This window comes from Microcebus murinus, chromosome 26 (genome assembly GCF_040939455.1).
Source record: "Microcebus murinus isolate Inina chromosome 26, M.murinus_Inina_mat1.0, whole genome shotgun sequence".
Lineage (NCBI taxonomy): Eukaryota > Metazoa > Chordata > Mammalia > Primates > Cheirogaleidae > Microcebus > Microcebus murinus.
In genome coordinates, this window is record NC_134129.1 from 10,296,796 (window position 1) to 10,320,366 (window position 23,571).

A 23,571-nucleotide genomic window follows, 5' to 3' on the forward strand; every position below is an offset into this window, starting at 1 on the left:
ATGGGTTCCAGCTCTAACCAGGAAAATATAAGATGTGCTATATCACCATTGTTTCTTAGAGCTGAATAATACTCCATGGTATACATATACCACATTTTATTAATCCATTCTTGGATTGATGGGCACTCAGGAAAGCTCACAATCATTATCACTACGTAACTTCACGTAGCCAAGTAAGTTTTGGTGTTTGTGCATCAAAGGAAAAGCCAGAAGCCCCACAGAGAAAAGAAAGAATGAGTTATATTCTATTCTGTGGTTTTCAATTCCTAATGGTGGGAAGCCCCTTGAACAGTATTTTCTGATTCTAAGTATTTTTCCATACCTGAGAGATAATGGTATAGATCAAGATGGTCTGCTATGGTCCAATGATCGCCCTTGGGCTTCATGTGGCAGAAATGTCTCTGGTTAAGTGGTAAATATAAACAACAATGTTCCTTCCCTAAGCATAACCAAAGTTATGCTACAATTTTCAGGTTAGTTCCTGAATAATTAAGAAGAGACAGAAATCAAGGTGACAGTTTTCTTGGAAACGCCTCTGCCACCTACAACTCTTATAATGGGTTTTCTGATGTGACAAGAAACTTTTTGATGTTTCTACTATTTTCACCAGTGTTTAAATAGCATTAAATGTGTTTGATTCAAAAATACACTTTACTATGAATATTACTTCTTCTTTGAAGTCCTCAATAATCTTCTTTTTAAATATTTCTCTCTACTACCATAGAACCTGCTACATAATACTGTTATAGTTTACTCATCCAGCACTATAATATTTATTATCTCATCTATTTGTTAATAAATTTTTTAAGGATTTGGGGTTATCTTTGTATGTTGTCTCCAATTGATCATTTAATCAACACTTCTAAGTATCTAATCTATTGGGTAATGTGATATGTAAGGGAATATGAACATAGACAAGAAAGATATAGTTCCCCACCATATACTTAGGGAATATATCACCTATTATTCATATGGAAGGCATTGAATAAATATTTATAGAATGAAAATGAGAAAACATTTTGTAGTAGGTAGAATTTTAAAATATGGCATCTATAGCAATTAATATTAAAATATAAACTAGTTAGATTTCAAATACACTGAGAAATTAATCATCACTTACTCCAGGACAATATTGGTAATAAAGTAATAAACAAACAAGGAGATAATTAAATTCACGGTTAATCTATAATTTTCTTATAAAAGAAAAATTAGCATAGAGATTAAATATCATCTGCTCATTCTGCAGGTAATTGGTAACCTTCCTAGAAAAGGATTTTGCCTAATCAGGGGAAAGTACACTACTTCCTGGAACAGGATATTCCACATGGCTTTGTGGGTTCAAGTTAGAGAAGGACTCAGAAATGATAAATTTGATCAGGAAATTCTGCCCTCAAAAATTCACTACTGGACTCATACGTAATTGTGAGAAGTTTCCTTTGCACTAGTTATGATAAATATCATTAATGACTTTGTTGTAAATGACTATTTACTATACCAGTGAGAAAATGACATAAGGACAAGATTCTTACCCATCTTATTCATTGTTCCATGCTGAGTACTTAACATCGTACCTATATTACTTACATAAAAAAATTCAAATAATATACACTTGTTGAGTAAATAATACATTCATACCTCAGATGTGGCCAAATTTTTCATTAAGTTTATATTCTTTCCTTCGTTATGCATGCAGTTGGCATACAGGCATACGATGTTTTATTGTACTTTGCTTTAATCTATTTTACAGATATTTCATTTTATACAAACTAAGGTTTGTGGCAATCCTGCACTGAGCAAGTCTGCTGGAACCACCTTTCCAACAGCAAGTGGAAAAGAGCTGTCGCTGTGTCAAATTTTGGTAATTCTCATGATACTGCAAACTTTTTCATTATGATTCACTGGTCTGCAATAAGTATCTTTGATGTCGCTATCGCGATAGTTTTGGGGTGCTATGAACCACACCCATATACGATGGCAAACTTAATTATATGTTGTATGTGTTCTGACTGCTAGAGTAGCCAGCCATTTCCCCTCTCTAGCTCTTCTCAGTTTTCCGTCTCCTCTGAGTCACAACGATGCCATAATTAGGCCAATGAATAACCCTACAATGACGTCTAAGGGTTAAGTGAAAAGCAGAGTTCTATGTTTCTCACTTTATTTGTTTTTATTTATTTTTACTTTTTTTGAGACAGGGTCTCACTTTCTTGCCCAGGCTAGAGTGAGTGCCGTGGCGTCAGCCTAGCTCACAGCAACCTCAATCTCCTGGGCTCAAGCGATCCTACTGCCTCAGCCTCCCGACTATGTTTCTCACTTTAAATGGAAAGCTAGAAAAGATTAAGCTTAGTGAAGAAGGCACTTCACAGGCAAGATAGGGTGAAAGCTAGGCCTCTTGTGTCAAGCAGTTAGCCAAGCTGTGAATGAAAAGAAAAAGTTCTTGAAGGAAATTAGAAGTGCTATTCCAGTGAACACACATGAATGATAAGAAAGCAAAACAGCCTTATTGATGACAGAGAAAAAATTTCAGCAGTCTGGATAAAAGATCAAACCAGCCGTAATGTTCCCTGTAAGCCAAAGCCTGATCCAGACTAAAGCCCTAACTCTCTCTTCAATTCTATGAAGGCTGAGAGGGGTGAAGAAGCAGCAGAAGGAAAGTTTGAAGCTACCAGAAGTTGATTCATGAGGTTTAAAAAGAAAGAAATCATCTCCATGACATAAAAGTGCAAGATGGAGCAGCAAGTGCTGTTGAGGCAGCTGCAGCAAGTTATTCTGAAGAGCTGGCTGACATCATTGATGAAGGTGACTGCACTGAACAACAGACTTTGAGTGTAGATGAAATAGCCTTCTGTTAGAAGAAGGTGCCATTTAGGGCTTTCCTAACTATAGGCAAGAAGTCAATACCTGGTTTCTAAGCTTAAAAGACAGGTAGGCTCTCTTGTTAGGGGTTAGTGCACCCAGTGACTGAAGTTGAAGCCACTGCTCACTGGCCACTCTGAAAATCCTTGGGTCTTTAAGAATTATTTTAAATCTACTCTACCTGTGCTCTATAAAGAGAATGGCAAAGCCTGGATAACAGCACGTCTCTTTACAGCATGGTTTACTGAATATTTTAACCCCACTGCTGAGACCTACTGCTAAGGATAAAAGATTCTTTTAAAAAGATCACTGCTCATTGACAATGTACCTCATCACCCAAGAGCTCTGATGAAGGTGTGGAAGAACATTAATGTTGTTTTCATCTCTGCTAACATAACCATTTGGTACTCCATGGATCAAGGAATAATTTCAACTTTTAAGTCTTACTATTTCATTTCATTTCAATACATTTTGTAAGGTTATAGCTGCCACAGATAGTGATTCCTTTGATGGATCTAGGCAACATAAATTTAAAACCTTCTGGAAAGGACTCATTATGCTAGATGCCATTATGACTGCTCATGATTCAAGGGAGGATGTCAAAACATCAACATTAACAGAAGTTGGGAAGAAGTTGCCTCCCATCTTCATGGATGACTTTGAGAGGTTCAAGACCCCAGTGGAGGAAGTAACTGCAGATTTGGTGCAAATAGGAAGAGAACTAGAAGTAGATGTGTGGTCTGAAGGTGAGACTGAATTGCTACAACCTCATGATAAAAATAGAAGGATGGGGAGTTGCTAATTACGGATGAGCAAAGAAAGTGGTTCCTTGAGATGGACTCTATCTCTTGTGAAGATGCTGTGAACATTGTTGAAATGTCAACAAAGGTTGTAGAATAAATATTACATAAACTTAGTTGATAAAGTAGCAGCAGGGTTTGAGAGAATTGACTTCAATTTTGAAAGAACTGCTACTGTGGGTAAAATGCTATCAAACAGGATCACATGCTACAGAGAAATATTTCATCAAAGGAAGAGTCCATAGATACAGCAAACTTTATTGTTGTTTTATTGTAAGAAATTGCCAGAGCCACCCAACCCTCAGTAAGAATCACCCTGATCAGCCAGCAGCCATTAACATTGAGGCAAGACCTCCTGCCAGCAAAAAGATTAAGACTAACTGAAGTCTTATATGATCATTAGCATTTTTTAGTAATAAAGTATTTTTAATTAAGATATGCATATTCTTTTTTTTTAGATGTAATGCTATTGCACACTTAATAGACTACAGTATAGTATAAACATAACTTTTATGCACACTGGTAAAATAAAAAATAAAAATCTTTATTGCCATATTCATTTTATCGCTGTGCACTGGGACTGAACCCACAGTATCTCTGAGGTATGCTTGTATTTAAAAGAACTAATTTTTTAAAGAGGATAGGGCAGAAAAATGACATGCTTCTTTATACGTGTCGGGACTGCAGATAAAATGTAGAAGACATACTGATTTAAAGGCATTATTACTAGCTTTGGTTCAGAAGTAATGTCAAGAATTATATAACAAATACATAATTATATAACATATATGTATGTATACAGTTTGCTCAATATTTCAAATAGAATTCTACATATCACCAAAAGTCAGTTTGCAAATAAATATCCTACTTATGACCTGAAGACTTTAACTCACACACTTAGCATTAGGATACTCTTAGAAGTTATTAACTGTCTTGCCAAAAAATTTGGACTTCGCACTGCTCTCATAAGTAGAATCAGAGTATATCTGTTTCACATTCTGTAGATAGTCTTTATCAAATTTCATAAGATGCTATTTAATACCAAGCTGAAGAAAGCTGACACTCCCAGTCTTTTCTTGCCAAATATTGGAAAATTTAATTAAATAGACATTTGACTTCAAGAAGGCAATGTTGAAAACTAAATAAACTTTATCCTTTTAACCTTATTGACTGACCAAAGTAACACAAAAACATCAATACCTCATCCACAATGAGAACTCATATTGGATGAACTTTGTCTCTGTCAAACATGATTACTAATAGAGGTGGCGGAGCCAGACTTAAAATCAAATTACTCTGATGTGACAGCTTAATCTCAGACTTAACATAATCTTTATTCTACCACTTTGAAACTTCTTGGTGATTTAATAATACGATTTTAGAGATCTAACATTATAAGCTTTAGGCATGCCAGTTAGAATTCTGGCATGCTGTATCTTTGATTTGTCTATCACATACAAAGAAACAAACAAAAAAATAGAATAAACTTGGGTGGGAGCTAAAGCTATCCATTTCTTCTGAATAGGCAATAATAGTGAGTTAAAGCGTGATATGAGAATAGCATAAAGCTAAGTAATATTTTCTAGTATTATTCCAATTATTGATTTTCTTTTCATAAAAGTGGAGATCATTAAGCCTTACAAAGCTAAGAATGAAAGAAAGAAAAAGAAACCTGTTCTGAACTTTAAGTACTTTTGTTCAAAGATGTTGGCATTTTTCTCTGAGTCCTATTCTCACACAGGGAAGTATTACAGCAAATGGAATTATACAATTATTTAGGGGCATAAGAGTCCTGCTAAGGAGAAAAATGATTGGAGCATAATAATTTTCAAGGTAAGAACTCACATTTTTCCATGACTGGTCAAGAGCACACTCACCCACTATATGCTTTTTATAATATTAGAATCATTGAATTCTTCAAAGTATAAGAAATTCAACAACGTAAAATAAAAATTATGAGATTGAATTGAAGAAATGTTCTTCAAAATTTCAAAGAAGTATTAACACTATCAATGTGAGACAGGGAGAGAGGGAGGGAGGGAGGGAGGGAGGGAGGGAGGGAGGGAGGGAGAGAGAGAGAGAGAGAGAGAGAGAGAGAGAGAGAGAGAGAGAGAGAGAATGAATGAATATCATGACTAGTAGTCAGTGAGAAAGCAGACAAAAATCAAATAACCAGTACATACTTTGCTTCTATAGTTCTTAATATGGGGCTTGAGAAATAGAGGGGAATGAAAGGAAGTGTAGAGAAAAGGGGAGAAAGAAATTGCCAAAGAGAATTAAGAAGGCACAGAAAGGAAGCAATTAGAGAGATAGTACCTAGAAGATAAGAGTTTCACAAAAGTTCAAAGATGTGATTGAGTTAAAGACTTTGAGATAGGGAGAAGACTATGAATTATCCAGGTGGGCCCAATCTAATCACAAGGGTCTTTATGAAAAGGAGGCCAGAGGGTCAATGTCAGAGAAGAACAGTGAGGACTGAAGTAGAGGTTGGACTGATGGGCTCTGAAGGTGGAGGAAGGGTCCAGGAATCAAGGAATGTAGGTGGCTTCCATGAAACAGAAAGGCGGGGACATTGATTCTTCTCTAAAAGCCTCCACAAGCATTGCTGTCCTGTCAACTCCCCGATTTTGGATTTCTGACTTCTATAACTCTAACAGAATCAACTTGCCTTGTTTTAAGCCACCACATCAGCGGCAATTTGTTACTATAGCAGCAGTAAACTAATGTGGAAAGCTTAACAATTATTAATGGCAACAAAACATTATAAATAAGACACAGTTCAGGACAAGAGTTACAGAGTAACTGATAGTGATCACCCCACTCACCAAGCAGTTTGTCTTTCCCCTTATTCTAACACTGGGCTCCTAACAATGATTTCTACCTCCTGACAAAAATTCTTTTGAAGTCAAGCTCAATTCAGTACACACGATGCCATTTATTTTAGGCACGAGGCTAGAGGGCAGTAAAATATTTTGCAAAACCACAACGAGTAAGATGTGCAACGTTTGGGAGACAGACACGCTTAAAGCTCTTACTCGAGGAGGGAGAGGGGGCATGGGCAATATATGTAACCTTAACACTTATACTCCCATAATACGCTAAAATAATATATATATATATATATTTTGCAAAAGATAGCTGGTTACCTTTGTCAGTTCTCTGACAAGAAGATGTTTTTATCTGCCTCCTTTACAATAATAGAAAGAACAAAAACACAACAATCAAAGGGATATAGATTAAAATTCTTACTAGGCAAGGGAACGTGAACAAGCTACTTAGTTTATGTTCTTATCTTCCTTATTTGCAAAATCTAAATCAAAGGTCCCCAACCTTTGTGGCACCAGGGACCAGTTTCATGGAAAAGTGAGAGCTCAAGCCGTGATTGTAAGGACAGGGAGCAGCTGTAAATACAGATGAAGACTCCATGGCTCGCTACCTATCCACCTTCTGTTGTGCAGCCCGGTTCCTAACAGGCCACAGACTGGTACAAGTGCATGGCACAGGGTTGGGGACTGCAGATCTAAGCCACATCATATAACTAAACAGATGGCGTAAGAATACATACATGATATCATACACGAAGTATTTAGTGCAATGTTGGCACATGGTACTTGCTTAGCGAACAACATCTGCTATTAGGAAAATGTTTTAAATTTTCCTTAGCAATTTCTCTTCCTTTTTTGATTATGACAAAGAGGAAGAAAATCAAGTAGAGGAGTCATAATCTATTTTTATTAAACACCCCAGAATATTCTTTCTCAATCAGTTGTTTTCAGAGTCATCATCTTCTAAGTCAGTCTCGCTTCCACTCGAATCAGAGAAAGAGCTACTAAATGCTTAATGATTAATTTGCATCAAATAGTTACCTAGCAACCATCACTAATACAAAATTAGATCTGAGTTTCTGTAAAAGTCTACCATCTACTAAAAAGATCTAAAGATAGATTACTAGTCAATGTCAGAATTTTAACTCTTAAGTGCACATTCAGATACAGTATCTAAATAGCTTAAATCAGGACTGTACAATATTGTTTATAGCTTGGTATTTAGAATTTTATGATTTAGTCTTTTCAACAATAGGCTGAATATCCATATTATATGGAAGACTTTATTAAAGTAATTATAGTAAACTTTTATCAAGCACTAATGGTATGCTAAAAAGCAATTTTTAATTACGTTGCATGTATTTGGATGGTCAACATAACTTTGAGGTAAGTGCTCATTTGTGCTCAATTATTTGAAAAAATAATTTGTTTTTCAAAAGCATCAGATTCATTTGGATACTTTTAGTGAACTATCTCTAGTCTATCTCTAAAACCCATCAAAGAGGACAAAAAGGTCCTCACATTCCACCAGTTAGGTTTTAAAAAATAAAAAATAAAAAAAGGCCAACATGGACTTTATACGTTGCTACCTACCTAGCCCTGGATCTCCAACACTTTTAGAACCCAAAGTAAATGGAATTTTTAGTGAACAGCTCCTACTAGAGTTCAAGCTACTGCCTGAGGATAAAGACAAGGTATTTCAACATTTTAGAAAGTATCATCTGATCCCAGAAGGAGCAGCAACTGTCAGGATTCAATCAAGTAATATAATTCATCATAAAATCTTGAATTATGTATTAGAATCAGCGCTAATCACAAATGTAGACTAATATTGATAAATGAATGAATGAGTACAGAGTCCTAAAGACACAGAATTTTTCACTTTACATTTATCATTCATTCCTAAAAAGTGTAACATTTGCCATCTGTTGCATAGTAGTCATTCATAATTAATGAGATTCAAATTTGGTATTTGAACCTATTTAATATGATTATTAGCAAGTGCCTGATAAAATGGAATGAAGAAGTTTTAGAGCTTTGTCTTAATATCCCCGATGATATTCTTCCTAGGCAATCAAGTTTCTTGAAGTTAGCTTGATGGGGTCTGGATGAATAGTTCTTGATAAGTAACAGATCAGGAAAAGATCAAATACTATCATTAAAAGTTCCTGTTAGACTCTGATAGACGTAAGTAGCCAGCTATCAATCTGTTGGAGCTTGAGCAATCAGAATGAATCCAAGAGACAGAGAAAAAAGAAAGCCCTGTTGTAGAAATAAATGCATTTCATATCCAGCAAATTTAAATATGATCTATCTTCTAATCCTTTTCTGTTATCTTGATAAACATAACATCAAATGAGTTTTCTAAGAGTTAAGAGGACAGGGGAGAAAACAAGTCAAGGAAAATGATAGTAAAGGAAACGTGTTATGTTCTGCCTTTTGGGAGATTCATTGTTTCTTTCTCTCCATAATTCCATTAGTTTTTGTTTGTTTGTTTTTTAATTGTGGGCAACTTTTGTCCTCTATATCTCTATGCTTACTGAGCATTGAACTCATTTCAAGCTGCTCCAAAAATTTAGATGAGGAAAAGATCTGCCATAGAAATTTGGATGCATATTTGAAGGCTTCTGAAAAGCAAATGATTATTGTGTAGTAACTTAGTGTATAAACATAATAAAAGTAAATTACATAGCCACCTTATTTTAAAGTCTGATTAGAAAATGGGCAAATGATCTGAACAGACATTTCTTAAAAGAAGACATATAAATAGGCAACAAATATATGAAAAAAACCTCCACATGGCTAATCATCAGGGAAATGCAACTCAAAATCACAATGAGGTGTCATCTCCCACAGTTAGGATGGCGCTTATCAAAAAGACAAAAAAATAACAAATGCTGACAAGGATGTGGAGAAAAGAAACTCTTATGCACTGCTGGTGGAAATGCAAACTAGTACAGCCACTATGGAGAAGAGTATGCAGGGTTTCCCCAAAATACTACAGATAAAACTATCACATGATACAGCAATCCCACTTCTGGGCATCTATTCAAAGGAAAGGAAATCAGTATATTGAAGAGACATCTGCACCTGCTTGTTTATTGCAGCACTATTTCACAATAGCCAAGATATGGAATCAACTTAGGTGACCAGCAGTGTATGAATGAATAAAGAAAATGTGATATATATATATATATATGAAAATATGAAAATTATTCAGCCATAAAAAGGATGAAATACTGTCATTCACACCAAAATGGAGGGAACAGGAGGATATTTAGTTAAGTGAAATAAACCAGGAACAGAAAGTTAAACACTACATGCTCTCACTCATATGAAAGCTAAAAAAAAAAAAAAAAAAAAAAAGAAAGAAAGCTGATCTCTTAGAAGTAAAAATTAGAACAGAGGATACTAGAGGCCTGGAAGGAGAAGGTGGGGGCACAGGGAGAGATTTGTTAAAGGATACAAAATTACAGCTAGACAGAGAAGTAAGTTCTAGTGTTCTATACTACTGCAGAACCTATAGTATTAATCATATATAGATTCAAATACCTAGGAGGAGGATATTGAATGTTCCCAACACAAAGAAATGATAAATTGTTTGAGATGGTAGACATGCTAATAATCCTAATCTGATCATTATATATTATATGTATAGACATACCACTATGTACCCCATAAATCTTTATAATTATTATGCCAATTAAAATGTTTATTTACTGGCTTTCTTTAGGAAATTTTGAAATAAATGTATGAGAAAGGCCATGAAGTTTGAGGTCCAACCACATGCACAGAAAGACTATTCTTTCATAATACTGAGAAAGTTGGGTTTTTTTGATATCTTAGTATGCCATCAGTAATTGCCTTATTACAGGCCATACTGAAGGCAAACAAAGACCAAATAATCAAGGAGTCACATTAGGACCATTTTGAATTCTGAAATTTCTCTAGTAGAATGTGAATTAAAATGAGGAACTGGATAGAATGCCAAATTTCAATGAAAGAGAGTATATTTTAATCTTTTATAACTTTAGAGTAAGCCTGAATCACTCCTCCAATTTCTAGGCTATAGAAAAACTACTTTGGAAATTTAAAGAAACAAACTAGCATGATGGACAAAGAACTCAATTGACAATTAAGAGCCAATGAATTCTAACTGTATAATCATTGACTATTTCACTTATTCTGAGTCTTAAGTCCTTTACCTATTAAAACAATTAAAAGATGGGTTTAGATTGCTGTATAATTAAATTCTACTGTTACTACCTAAAGGCAGTTAGGGGTTCAGCCAATATTTGTTGAATGAAATAAATGAACATGGCCAGGGCCCCACCTGGAGACATTGGAGGACACTGGGATTTCTTTAAAGGAAGGAGAAGGCTTGCTATGTATGGAGATAGCGGGGTCTGGAGGTAAACAAATTAGTACCGAAAGATAAAACCAATGGAGAAAAGTAAGGAAATAAAAATACAACATCCAAGGTTCACAGCAAGCTCGGGTATGATCCATGCAATTGCCAGTATCAACAAGGCAAGTCCAAAGGGAATGCAGAACAAGAAATTTAGTGGCTAAAGAACCCACAGAAACCCAGCGGGCTGAAAGTGGATTCAGAAAATTTGCCTGACATATTTTAGTTAACACTCTTATGGGATTCTCTCCCCATAGGAGAGAATGGGTTCAGAATGGGCTCAAAATCCTGTAGTAATTGGAAATTAAAAAAAATAATAATAAGGTAAAAGTCTAGTCTGTGAAATAACACCAACAATCAAGGGATCTAGAGAACTAGAATTTTCTAGCCAAGGAAACTATAACTCTATGATGCTTGGGGCTCCCTAAATCCTTGGGCAAATTATCAGCATAATTCCAAACCCCAGTGCCTACTGGCACTGATTACTAGAGGACATCAAAAATGAGTGGGATGCAAGAGGTGTATTGATTAGAATGGCTATGATACACTGAGCATTCCCAATGTGGTCATCACTGCACAAAGTCTTTTACATGTATTTCATTTTAATTTTTCATGGACGCTTTGTGAATTCATTATCATTCCTATTTTCTATGTGAAGAGACTCATTCACAGAGCAATAAAATAAATTCACTAGAACATAGCTAGTAACTGGCAGAGCCAGAATATAAGTTTAACTCTGTTTGATTGTAAGGCTCTCACTCTTAACCACTAAGTTATATTCCCCCACACTTGAGAGAACTTGATAAGGCAAAGATAGGGAAAACACAATAGCACCTGACAAAGAGTCTACGTTATAATTTGAAATATGCTTTTGTCATAGAGATGTACTGAGAAACAGCCACTTCATCTTCTTCCATATCACTTTCTAATCCAGTCTACATTGGTTTCTGTTCTAGTTGAAAAACAAACACAATTAGCATAGAGGAAAGAAAATATATTTATATTACATAGTATTAAGAACTAAATGGTACTGAGCTCACTTTCTAGTCTTTGATCCTATGCTGATATTACTTGGAGGATATTGGAATGATGAGGAGATTCTGACTGTGTGGAAGTTACAAACCAGTCATATTTATATTACTGGGGGCATTTGGACTTTGCACAATGTTTTCAAGACAACTAAGTTTTCATTAAGTGTTGTCAAAACTAAATGAAATTTTTTTTTCATTTAGTTTATTCACACAGAGCCAACGTGGAAGTCCAAATATAAAGATTTAACTGAAGCATTATAAATTAGTTTTTTTTAAGAAATTCCTGTCTGTGTAATGATATGAGAAAATTTAAATGGAAACTCACTACATTTGTTCATCCTGTTAATCTGTTAATCTAGACCACACATTCGCAACCAATTCCTTACTTGCATATTCATTACTTTTGCTGCCTCATATAAATTATAGTGAGTTTAATACAGTAATAATGATCTTACTAAACACTAACTTGACTTAGGTTTGCCTTGAGTTTAATACAGTCATAAAGGTAATTAAGATAACTTTTGTCTATGAAGACATTCTGTACATCCCAAATCTAGCCAGTCCATGATGGAGAAGGTATATATGTTTACATTTGAAAAATAATTTGCAAGAAATGCATAATAATATTTATAAAGCAAAATTATCCATTTCCTAAGCAAACAATGGTCTTTTTCTACATTAACAATTTCCTGTAAAAGTAATATTATAATAGGTTCTATGAGTTTCCTATTGCTGCTGTAATACATTATCACAAACTTAGTTGTTTTCAACAACACAAACTGTAAGAAGTTCAAGAGGATTAAAATCAAGGAGTCAGAAGAGTTGTGTTCATTCTGGAGGCTCTAGGAGAAAATTAATTTCCTTGACCTTTCCAAGTTCTAGAGACTTCCTGCATTCCTTGGCTAAGGGCCCCTTCCTCCATCTTTAGTACGCACCACTCCTGCCTTTGTTTCTGTTGTCATATCCCCTCTTCCCAACACTGACCCTCATGCTTCCCTCTTCTAAGAACATTTATGATTAGATTGGGCCCATTTGGATAATCCAGGATAATCTTACCAGCATCTCACTATAATTAATTAAATCATACCTGCAAAGTCCCTTTTGCCATTTAAGGTAACATAATCATAGGTTCCAGGGATTAGGATATGGACTTCTTTGGGGGGCAAATGACTGAGCCTCTCATATAATAGAACTTTGTTTGACTTTGGGTATTACCAAAGGGTTTTGCAAAAGTTTTAGGCAATTAAAACTTTTTACAGGATTCACAGGAATCATAATCTCCTTTCATTCAAGAAATTCCTCAAAAAATAAGCAAAATCATGAACATATATATATTCCTTTACTAATTTAATTACTCATTGTAATGAGATAGTGTGTGAAATTTAAACATATAAAAGAACGAAATTCAGTCATCTGTTACAATGTGGTGAACCTGAAGGAAATTATGTTAAGTGAAATAAGCCAGGCACAGAAGGACAAATGCCACATGATCTCACTCATATGTAAATTCTAAAAGCAGTTGATCTCTTAGAAGTAGAGAGTAGCATAGTGATTAACAGAGGTTGGGGAGTGAGAGAGGAGGAGGGGACCAAGAGAGATATATGAAGGACAACAAAGTTACAGTTAGATAGGAGGAATAAGTGCAGATGTTCTATTGCACAGTAGGGCGACTACAGTTAACAGTAATGTATTATATATTTTGAAAAAGCTAGAAGAGAGGATTTTAGATGTTCTCACCATAAAGAAATAATAAATTTTCAGGTGATGGATATGCTAATGACCCTGATTTGATCATTATACAATGTACGCATGTATCAAAACATCATACTGTGTTCCAAAAAAATGAACAATTATGTGTCAATTAAAAACAAATCTTTTTAATAAATATTTGAATGAAGTGTTTTCTAAACCAATTTATTAACTTTTTCTAGTTTCATATGACTAATGATTGAAATAGAAAGAAAATTAACAGTGCTAATTCATAGTATTTTAGTCAATTTTATATCTATTTAGAAATATTTTATCTGGACAATTTAATCCACAGATCTCACACTATGTAATACTATAAGATTCTTTCAGCAACAAATACTTTCAGAAAAAACTTCACCTTCACATGTTTTTACTACTTCTCTTCCCAATGTGCAGTATATTTTAAAAACAAATAATTTAATCCCTTATGTTTATGCTATTCAATTTGAGTACCTTATAAAAAATTTTTCTAAGCACTTATGTCCAATAATTTTACTATTTCAAATAAAGCAAAATGAGCATGGTTAAGCTAATCCCTCAAACTTTTATTCACATCTATAATAAAATTTTACTTCCTAAACCAAAAAATGCCCTAACTCTGGCAATCCAATTAATTTTTTAACACTCTCAATTCATCTTGCTTCCTTCCTAATTAGTATTTAAGTGTACATTTATATATTATTAGTCTACTGTAACTTTATATAAATCCTATCTAGACGGTGATACCTTCTGATGTTTGGTCTATTTGATAGATATTTATCTTCATGTTACTTCAGTATAATGTAATATTTTGTACAATATATTTTTAAAGGGAATGTCAGTTTATTCAATAGTGTTCGAAGAACATATTTTGATTCTTAGTAAATCCTAGAAACTTAAAAGAAATTGCTCATTATCAGTTGTAGCAATGGTACTAATTGCTGGTTAGTAGCTCTCCAAACCTTTCTCCTTCATCTTAAATGGACTTCAGGCACCCTGCCCTTCTATGAGGTATGAGAACAGACAGACTCTTTCCTATCTCAAAGGTCTTTGGAGCTGCTGTTCTGTCTGCCCAGAAAGTTCTTCCCTAGGCTGTGTCTGACTCTCTCATTCTCACTCTCCTGGTCTCAAATATCCTCTTTTCAGAGCAGCCTTTTATCACACCTTAAGTTGGCCCCTTCATTATTCTTAGAACCTTATTCATTTACTTCTTGTCTTTTATAATTGGGTTTAATTATTATATGTATTGGTTCATGTGTTTGTTATGTGTCTCACCCATGAGACCACCATCACCATAGGCAGTTAGCGCAGTGACTGACACATGGCAGGCACCAATGAACTTCTTTGATAGAATTATTATAGGTACAAGAACGTATTACTACCTTTGAAAACTAAAACATAACAATAGATTAGAGTGCTTTTACATCTATTTGAACCGAACTCTAGTTGCGAATATAAATATCTTCAGAAGCCAGGAAATATATTACATGATTAAAGTTAACCTTTATGATATAATTACAGTAAGTGCTGGAAAATAGAGCAAACAGAAAAGCACAGAACCCATCCAAAGGGGGCAGCACCAACTTAGCTCTAGCCTATTGTCACCCTAGGAATGCAGGCCCAGTGTTGCTCCACACTTTATGTTACATAATCTGACTTTTAGGTGTTTGGGAGACCTAAGGAATTCCTCTGCAGGTTGAATCTATCCCACTACCACTAATCTGTCTCTGCTCCACAGTCTACATAGGGGTCTGATCCTTCCTGATCACATATAGGCTCTTTGCCAGCCCAATATCCTCCCTTGAAAACAACACTCCACTACTGGATTTCATGCAATCTTGATGTCCCAGCCTAGGTCATTACAGGAATTAGATTAGAGATACAAGATTTCTGGAATGGATTCATTCAATCACAGAGTCCTTATGAGACTGTCCATTAGTTCTTGCTTTTTAGATCACTAGATCTTATTTTTTTCAGAGGCCTGGTTTTTCATGGTTTTTTTTCTTTTGATTCTATAACTAATACTTTGCATTTTCCCAATAAAAACTTCTTTTTCTTTAAACTTAAGTTAGCCAAAGTTGGTTTTTGCAGATTTGCAAAAAAGCATTAATATATTGGGAAAAAGAGCATTTATTGAAACCTTAAAATTTGTACCCCCATAATATGCCAAAATAAAAAAAAGCAAAAAATAAAAAGCATTAATATATCAATTAATTATACTCATAAATGGTTCACTGTCTTCTTCATATTCTACAATGTAACTAGTACTAGATGCCAGAAGAATCACAGCATAGAGGGACGTCCATGATTTTTACCTTGCCCATCTATGGGTTCATCTCTTGGCCCTTCTGCATTTTGTATTTTACGCAAATACCAAACTACTTTGGTTTTACATTCACCATACAATTTATCACCTTATATTGTCTCCTCTGCTCAAAGTGATTGTCCTTCCTTTCTCATGAAAATCTATTCATTCTTTAAGACTTAGCTCTAAGAGTCTTCTCCTCTAGAAAAGCTTTCCTAAAAGAACTACTCCTATCCCAGGCAATTATCAGCCACTTTGAATCAGTATGCCTTCTCTATACTTTGCTAATGTGAAATGCTTAATTGCTTTGCGGAACTAACAATATTGTAACTTTGGGGGTCTTGAACCCCATTTGACTGACTCCTCCAGGAGAGGATATTTATCTGTTTCACCCTTAGTGTTTAGTATAGTGCCTGGTATGCATTAAGTACTCAATAGATGTTGACTGATGAAAGGAAGATATAAGAGGGAAATCTCACAAGCAGGTGATATAATCTACTTGGGAATAATTCCCATGTACATGTGAAGCATCAAGACAAAGGAAGGAGACAGTTTATGATAATCTCCTCTACGAAAGAATATTCCATCTATGCTTCCTGTTTTCTAAACCAATGATAGCAATTTTTATGAATATCTATTTGGCATATAAGCAAAGTTTAAATTATTAATTAACCATTAGATTCATTTGTAAAAGCTTCGTGTGAAGAAGAAATTATATAGGAGACAAAGAAAGAAGCTGTGGTGAGAGAGAAAAGAGTGGGACAAAAGAAAGAAAGGAAGCATTTGGTTGATCTTGTTATATATACCATTCTAAAGAAAAGAGATTTGTGTAACTGATACTCACAGAGGGAATAATATTTAAACAAAAGATGATAGCTGCTATATCATACAAAGGTGTACAGGAGAATAATATTTTTAAAAATTGGTTGATAGTAGCATTCTTGAGGAACACAATGACAATTACCAAGCAATTTGGAGAAACTAAAATTCTTATAAATCCATATTATTATAACATTTCCTTTGAATTAATAAGGTCTTATTTGCAGACAAGAGTTCCTTTTGTTTATTACTATTAGATATTATTATAATACATTATTATTATTATATATTATTCTAGCAATGAACATAACACTTCTGGAAAAGTCATTTGACTAAATTTCCTTTTTCCTTTCAGTCCTTCAGTACTATATTTGAGTGTCTCCTGTACATCTAAAACTGAAAAAAGTATTGAGGCACTGGAAATTAAAATAAATCTTGACATTTCTGTGATTTTTCTAAAATTACAAATATTTGTTAATTTCAGCAAAATGATTTTTAAAATATGTGCTTATTTACATAATAGAAACCAAAGTGCATATAAAAATATGCATTCATTTGGACATTACTTGTAAAAAATTTATGTATTTATAATTAAATAAAGACTTTGCTTTAAATGCTAAAAGTATAATACATTTTTCTTACAGTAAAAAAGAAAATTAACAATACAATTATAAATGTCAAATTCTCAGTAATACTCATTTTTCATACCTTTTCATAAGGACAATCACACACATAACTATTCAGATGGTTAATGTGAATATGAGAAAGTCTTAACTGCTATAACAACTGTTTTACTCAAACATTCATTTCTAATAGCTCTCCAAATTGTGTACTTCTCCTTCAATTTACTAAGAAAATCCACTAGGTGAGAAGACTGCTAAAGTAAGTAATATGTGCTTTGTATTTCTAAAAAAAAAAAAAAAAGAAAAGAAAGAAAGAAACAAAGAACTGAAAAGCTGGACTCAGAGACTCAGAGAGAAGACAAGCTCCTTTCTACTCTAATGTGCCTAAAATTGTATGCCTTGGAAGAAAGACAATCTTGTCAACGGGATACCAAGTAAAGATTCTTTGCTCAAAAATACTGAGTAGGTGGTTAGTTGTTTTATTGTTTACTCCCTAACACAAGTCATCCCTGTAACCCTGGTGAATGAAGGCAGCTCTACTTGAAGATGCCACAATTTCAATTCCAAATGAGTAAGAAGGGAAGAGGCTGGAATGAGGGAAAAAAGGCAGATAAAGAACAAAAATGTGACATTGGTATATGGTGAGGTTTAACCTCTTGAATATTTGGGTCATATCCTGGGGAGAAAATATCTGCTAAGGAGGAATATCAAGCCTCAAAAGAAAACACAACGGCTATAAAAGTCACACTGGAAGGAACTAAGGTGTGACAGAAATAGAGAAAAGTATTGATTTATCTGTCCCAAATTTTGTTAGGAAAAGCATGTCTGTGAACCCAAATAAGAAAATATAGGACAGTAGTAAAAGTTAAGACTTAGAAAAGATTAAATATAACTTTGGTGATTCTGAAAAATGAGTATCAGATTCTCAAACAAGGTGGTTTCACTAAACTGTTTAAAATTGGTAATTTTTCTTATTTTCTTTCCTGTCACATCTTTTAAAAGCCACAGCATTGGTTGATTTAGGCTAAGTTTTTTTCTAAAATTGTCATTAACCAATTATGTACACACTTACTGACCCCAAAACTCTGTGTATTATTCCAAGCTTTCCTTAGATATTTTTAACTTTACTTCTGTGATATAATGAACTTTGTTGAATTTAGGTCTATCTTACCTCTAATATGCATCATTATTATTAATATGTTTTCCTACAATTTTTTTCTTCATTTTCCTATGAAAAAGTCTTACCTTAAAAATCAATATTTCCATGGAAACACACATACAGAGTATATTTAAAGAAAGAAAATATCGATAATATTTCTTCCACATATCTATATTAAGAATACAACACTCAAATACTAAATATCTTACTGTATATACTAAAGTTTGTGTTCTTAAATACAAAATGATAATGTACAGTACTGAATTATATAACAAATAAAACCTAATACTGTTTGTTAATTAAGTTGTTTAATGAGAAAATTTTCAAATATTAATAGTAAATCCTAATTCTGAAGTTTGTCTGATACTAGTACAATATGGGTCTTTTCTCAAGAATCATAAAGATATTAAGTACAAGAGTTTTCTCTAATATAAGTAATTAGAAATAACTTCTTAATTAATAAGGGCCTCATTCTAAATTGTAGGTAGTATTTTTATTGTACAAACTGGTTATACCATAAAGCTTCATCAAATGTTTGGAAAAATAAAAATTTTATGGTGACTCAGCTACTCTGAAAAAAGGAACACACATTTCTTAAAAATAAATAAAGTATTAAGAAAAAGGGTCTAGGCTCATGAAGCACCTGCTTACAGCACATGCCATTACTGATACTAGGCAAGATTAAATAACTCATGAAAATACAAATAGAAAAAAAACTTTTAGGAAAAAATACAGCCAGATCCTTAAGAACAGGTATTAGAGACAGACTCAAATCCTGGGTTTCTAGCTAGTCTACATTTTACATGGGACATTTACATAACCTCCTGAGCTTCAGTTTCCTCCTCAGTAAAATGGTTAATCTCACTTAACAGTAAGGATCATGTGAAAATTAAATAAAATAATGTATGTAAACATTGAGTACATATGGTAAATGGTATGCATGATAGTGTCAATCAATGATGGCTATTTTAAATAAGTCAATCTCTCCAGCACTGGAAAAATCATGTATTTTAGGCTCAAGAAAAAAAAAATAGCTGAATGTTGATATAAATCAGGATTTATTAATAGATAAGGAAAGGTTTAGAAGGTGAGATCCAGCAAATTTAAATAGGTGCCCAGGTAAAGGCTCAGCTTTTTGTTCAGTAATCAGACCATATTCTAAACCCATGTTCCTTGATCTGTGGTTGTCTTTCTATTAAACCAATCTGCCTTTCAAATGACTCACTAGAGTTTTTTAAGATTTCTACTTTCTTTTGGATTATTTTCTTTTGAAATAACGTTAAATGTACTAAATGAATTCCAAGCTTGCATTACAATTTTAACTGAAACACACTGAAGATCATTTAAACAAATATGACTGTGCTACACCATATAATTAAAGTGGTGAATACAGTCACAAATGGGTACACCTGAGTTTATCATTGTTTTCTTTCATTCTTGTTGTTTTGTTTTGTTTTGTTTTTAAGAGACAGGCTCTTACTCTTATTCTGTTGCCCAGGCTGTCAGCCTGCAGTGCAGTGGCACAGTGGTGTGATCACAGTTCACCATAGCCTTGAATTTCTGGGCTCAAGTAATCCTCACACCTCAGCCTCTAAAGTAGCTAAGAGAAGAGTATAGGCATGCACCCTTAGACTCAGCCAATTTTTAAAAACTCTTTTGTAGAGATGGGTTCTCGCTATGTTGCCCAGGCAGGCCTTGAATTCCTGCCCTAAAAAGATCCTCTTACCTCGGCTTCCCAAAGTGCTGGGATTACAGGCGTGAGCCACCGCTTATAGTCTACAATTCTTATTTAATAAAATTATCAGATAGATAAATATTTTAATATATACAGACATATTTCCAAGGCAGCTGGTAAATTTTCAGAAAAACCAGAAACCTCTAAACATAAGATATTAAGGAACCAAGTGTCCATCTCTGAAAATTTTAGAGAAAGGAAATTTGTGGTAAACCATAATCCTTTTATACAAAAGTACATGAGCAAGTTCTTATTTATATTAAAAGTGATTTAAGTAGATGATATTTTAGAATGAGTTTGGCAGAGAATTTTGGAGTAGCTATCCCTCAAAGAAATTCTAAAGAAATACAGGAAATTGAAGAGACAGCTGTGAAATTCTTCAATTTTTGAAACTTATGATAAAATCTACAATCTGACATTTCACTTCAGCATTCATGCTTCAAATATAAAAATAAAAAATCTGAATGTAAGTTCCTAAATTGTCTTCGAATATAAGGTATACCTCATTTTATGTTTTTATAAAATGCTTTTTGTATTACAGAACAGGATTTTTCATATTTCACAAAGATCTTATTAAGCAACACAGGTGTAACTGTCCCACTTCCAAGATAATCTACAAATTGCATTTCCTTCAACTATCACTAGTGAACAATAAATGGCTAGTAGGAGCTTTATATTTAAATAGGAGGGCCTGCAGAGATGGAAAAAAAATGTAAGAAACAGGCCGGGCGCGGTGGCTCACGCCTGTAATCCTAGCTCTCTGGGAGGCTGAGGCAGGCGGATTGCTCGAGGTCAGGAGTTCGAAACCAGCCTGAGCAAGAGTGAGACCCCGTCTCTATTATAAATACAAAGAAATTAATTGGCCAACTAATATATATAGAAAAAATTAGCCGGGCATGGTGGCGCATGCCTGTAGTCCCAGCTACTTGGGGAGGCTGAGGCAGGAGGATCTCTTGAGCCCAGGAGTTTGAGGTTGCTGTGAGCTAGGCTGACGCCATGGCACTCACTCTAGCCTGGGCAACAAAGTGAGACTCTGTCTCAAAAAAAAAAAAAAAAAAAAAAAAAGTAAGAAACATAACTAAATAAGATTGCAATAAAACCTAGACTCTAAAGCTTTTTTATAACAAGAAAGATTAGTTTATAAAACTTCACTAGATCAATCATCCTATAAATAAATTGCAATTGAAATTTTTTCCTGATTGCTTTCACTATTATTTTTTAAATTTTGATACATTTCTTGCTGGGCAGATTTCTCTTTGTTACTGAAGTATGCACACTTCCAGCTCATGGGTAATGTGCTGTCTCTAAATAAGTGTGAATGAAACAAGCCTAAAACTATCTGTTGGCACAGTAAACTTGCTGATCCCCAGATACTTGGCTTCTTATTAAACATCAAGGGAAGTTGGAACCTGGGATTTATTTATGATCCCAGGTGTTTTCTATCTCTGGGATGAGCTGAATATCTAATATGACAATGTAGGATTTCCTGAGTGATTTTTCACTAAGAAATCTCATGAATAATTAACTAGGTAGATTAAAAGAAAAAAAATTTTTTGAGATGCTGATTCTTCCTTTGGGTAGAAAAGTCAGAAAATATTCCATTTTAGATTGTTTGATTGTTCATCATTCCTGAAGAAAAACAGTATGTTGGCATCTACCATATCTGACAAAAAAAAATTGCAAAGACACATTTCTTGAAGCTGTAAAAGATACACTCTGAGGAGCGCTTCATGTAATCCTTGTATTTCCTTTCCAGTCTGCTCCCTCTGGATGAATATATTTCTAATTCTCAAAATGTTGACAGCACATGAAGCTTAGGTATAATTTTTCTATCAAATTCAAAACTTATTAATTTCTACACCATTACATATACACTTCTACTTCCTATTTGCTTGGACCTGAGGGAATGCAGGATTGGCATAACACTCCATCAACCTTGTTCTAAATATTTTATGCACTTGCATTAATTAAGGAAATGGTGTTAGAGTAGGTATTGACGTACAGAACTATATGGACAAAAGTAAATGCTGCAGGATCCTGCAGGCAATATCTAATTCTTTTAATGGTGGGGAGGATCTATGATCCTCTCAAAATTAGCCCATTTTTTAAATTTAATTTACATGCTTATTTTATGTTTTCACAGAGAATATTTTGTCAGTGCATGCAAAACAAAGCTTAATATCCTTTCTTTTTATAAGAAAATCACAAGAATATACATACTGTAAGGGACACATTCATACTGTACTTCAAGGTATTTATAGGTTCCTGGACACGGGTCTGGAAAAACATCGGGACCTGCCACCACTGCACACTGGGTTCTGTTATTGCATCTGAAGTCAAAAAAAAGGAAAAGAAATAGTAAGTTTGTGCAAAGTTAAATAGTTTTCAACATCAATGCTGATTTTATTTTAGCTCCTGATACACAGATTTAAATAAGGTTTTGGTTGATTTAGGCTTTATACTTATTAAGGAATTACCTGCAGTATACTTTTAAAAAAACTAGATATCAAAATCAACCCATTCTGTTCATTCATATTAACTAATTTAATATTTAGTTGAACACAGGATGATTGTGAGTTAGAAGTTAGATGTTGCTGAAGCAGCACTAACTGGTTCACAGGATATTGCCAAGGTGAAGAAGGATTATTTGATAGGAATGACATGTTCCCATTATAAAACAAGTATTTAAGAAATTATAAATACAGAGTTTTATTAGACAGTTATAAAAAAAATTCACTGATTATGAATGGCATTCCTTTTAAAGGCAGTGAAATGTGCTATTAAAAAGCTTTACCCAAGCCTTAAAAATTAGTAAAAATACTCAAAAATCAAAATGTACCATTTTAAGAATTCCAATTTTTTTGTGTGTTCAGCCACATAATGACAACAACCTCAGAGATTACTGATCGTAAATGCCAATGTCCTATAGTTTAAAGTAAAAACTTTAAATTTCTAAAAGGAATAATCAAATGCCATTATTAAAAGATAAATACAAACTTGGATGTTTTGTGGCGATTGGGGTAAACAGATCTGGGCTGAATTATTCATAGGGAAAAATACATATAATGTAATTAACATTTACTCTGAAAAAGATATCCAAGTTCACAGTGGTCTCATTACAGTGAATTTTATCCAGAAAATTTCCAGATTTAAACATTTATCCTTAAATAGATTTTTCTTTAGAAAACTGGTGGTTTATCCACCCGTATTAGCACTAAGTTTAAAGGATCAGATACTCTAATTATCCCATGTTTTTATGTTCTTGTTTATTTGTTTTAGAACATA

General features: G+C 33.9%; 1 protein-coding gene across 15 annotated transcripts in view; it reads right to left on the reverse strand.

The window, feature by feature from the left end:
- ADGRL3 (adhesion G protein-coupled receptor L3) overlaps positions 1–23,571 on the reverse strand; it is a 780,724-nt gene that overhangs the window by 327,817 nt on the left and 429,336 nt on the right. For all 15 annotated transcript variants that reach the window (XM_075997934.1, XM_075997936.1, XM_075997926.1 and 12 more), the window contains one exon: positions 22,507–22,616. In XM_075997934.1, coding sequence (XP_075854049.1) covers positions 22,507–22,616 — 110 coding nt within the window. The remainder of the gene's footprint in view (positions 1–22,506; positions 22,617–23,571) is intronic.